We start from the raw sequence: 2,500 nt of genomic DNA, 5'->3' as shown, positions 1-2,500 counted from the left end.
GTAAAGTGTGTGAAAACATTAAAGAAAAATAAGAAAATATATTTTTTCTGTTTTTGTCTTAAGTGTTATTAATCTTATGGTCAGGTTTTTTTTTCCGAAAAGACCTATTTATCTAATTTCCTCAATTCTTATTTTGTTTCCTTGTATTTATATTTTTTCTGTGTTTTTCTTTTCCTTCTTATTTTCCCTTTTATCGTCTACTCCGATATAAAAATTTGCAACAGGAAGGAAGTCAGAATAAGCAACACGTGAGAGAAATTGTACATAAAAGGGTAGGCTTGGCGAAAGAAAGGGAAAAGGAGAATAAAAAGGACAGGTGGAAGAAGGAGAAGAAAAGAGAATGGCAAACGAGGAAATGCAAGTGAGTGTAAGAGAAGACAGGAAGCTGGGTGTTATATGTGTCACGTACTTATATGGAAACAGAAGCGTCAGTTCGGTTCGCATCAAGAAGTTGGTCATACAATTCTTTATGTCAGTTAATTGTTTCTTTCTTTACTCCCTCACTCACTGAATAATGACGTCTCCCGAACCTGCCCCGGCCACCCTCTCTCTAACCCTGGAAGGAGTGTATATTATACCCATGGTGATTTATACATTCTTAATGTGTTTTGTTTTGATCGTAGTATGATGATTTTACATTTCCTTAGCAGTTCTTGCCAATCGTCGATGACGGTTATACAAACGATGCAAACACGTATTGTTGCTACGCGGTATAAATCAGCGCAATTGGTGACACGAAAAAGGTTGCACTTGACAGCCCCGAGAGCCTGTGTGCCGCATGTATTAATAACGCTGTCACGTGGCTCAGGGATTCCTGGGGCGGGATGCTGTGGGCGGAGCAAGGCGCTTATGGTGGGAAGGGACACTCTGGCATCAGAAACAGAAGATCTTGTGTCACAGGGAAATGCCGTCTCATGCCTGGGTGTCTCTGGTAATCATATACTTGGCAAGATGTCAGTTTTCATGGCTGACATTTGAGAGCGCACATACAGCGAACACCGTCATTCGCGTAAAAGTGCTGATGAATGTTAATTCGTCGACATTCGGTATTCCGACCTTATTATATAAACTCTCATAGAAATAAATCTCTGACATATATGGCACATATTTCATAACATAAAAAATAAGTGGATTGTTGAAATAGAGGTAGCGGATATATTTGTTTAGGCAAGCGATATCCATTCTGGTGATAATGAGGGCTTTATTCGGCATGATTTTACCAAGAAGCTGATGACATCAGTTAGTGATGTTTAGCTAAGAGTGACACGAAGAAATGTAAGAACTGATTTATGTCTGTTGTCAAGGATATGAAATATTTAAAAGGTTTAGTCAACTTGTTCAAATCACGAAAGGGAATTATCCCCTAAGTATAGACGAGAACATTAGAATCTTAAAAGCACTTTCTGTGAACGATTCCAGGGCCAGACTCTTCGTACTCGTCCTTGGTGATCCACATGGCTTGGAAGGTGGACAGAGAAGCCAGGATGGAACCACCGATCCAGACGGAATATTTACGTTCAGGAGGAGCAATGATCTTGATTTTGATTGTCGAGGGAGCCAAGTTTGTGATTTCCTTCTGCATTCGATCAGCTATTCCTGGATACATGGTGGTGCCGCCAGACATGACGGTGTTTGCGAAGAGATCTTTCCTGATATCGACGTCACATTTCATGATGGTATGATACACTGTTTCATGAACACCTGCGGATTCCATACCAAGGAAAGATGGTTGGAACATGGCTTCTGGAGCACGGAAACGCTCGTTGCCGATGGTGATGACTTGGCCATCGGGGAGCTCATAGGATTTGTCCAAGGAACTAGACACTGAAGCTTGAGCCATTTCATTTTCGAAATCTAGAGCAACGTAGCATAATTTTTCCTTGATATCACGAATGATCTCATGTTCGGCAGTGGTGGTGAAGGAATAACCGCGTTCAGTCATGATCTTCATTAGGTAAGCGGTAAGGTCACGACCAGCAAGATCGAGACGAAGGATAGCATGAGGAAGAGCATAGCCTTCGTAGATGGGGACAGTGTGGGATACACCATCTCCTGAGTCCAAAACGATACCAGTGGTACGACCAGAAGCATATAAGGAGAGAACAGCCTGGATGGCGACGTACATAGCGGGGGCGCTGAAGGTCTCGAACATGATCTGGGTCATCTTCTCACGGTTGGCCTTGGGGTTGAGGGGAGCCTCAGTGAGGAGGACAGGAGATTCCTCAGGAGCAACACGGAGTTCGTTGTAGAAAGTGTGATGCCAGATCTTCTCCATGTCGTCCCAGTTGGTGATGATACCGTGCTCGATGGGGTACTTGAGAGTGAGGATACCTCTCTTGCTCTGGGCTTCATCACCAACGTAGGCGTCCTTCTGACCCATACCGACCATCACACCCTGGTGCCGGGGGCGGCCGACGATGGAGGGGAAGACGGCACGAGGGGCATCGTCACCGGCGAATCCGGCCTTAACCATGCCGGAGCCATTGTCACACACAAGCGC

General features: G+C 44.3%; 1 protein-coding gene across 1 annotated transcript in view; it reads right to left on the bottom strand.

Annotated features, from left to right (window-relative positions):
- Nucleotides 1-1,390: 1,390 nt before the first annotated feature.
- Nucleotides 1,391-2,500, bottom strand: part of LOC125040265 (actin, muscle-like) — a 1,131-nt gene continuing 21 nt past the window's right edge. The window contains exon 1 of the mRNA XM_047634823.1: nt 1,391-2,500. This exon is cut by the window's right edge and continues 21 nt beyond it. Within this exon, the coding sequence (XP_047490779.1) occupies nt 1,391-2,500 (1,110 nt within the window).

Source organism: Penaeus chinensis, chromosome 28 (genome assembly GCF_019202785.1).
Source record: "Penaeus chinensis breed Huanghai No. 1 chromosome 28, ASM1920278v2, whole genome shotgun sequence".
NCBI classification, from domain to species: domain Eukaryota; kingdom Metazoa; phylum Arthropoda; class Malacostraca; order Decapoda; family Penaeidae; genus Penaeus; species Penaeus chinensis.
Note: the sequence above shows the minus strand (reverse complement) of the source record. Positions and strands in the feature narration are given on the sequence as shown.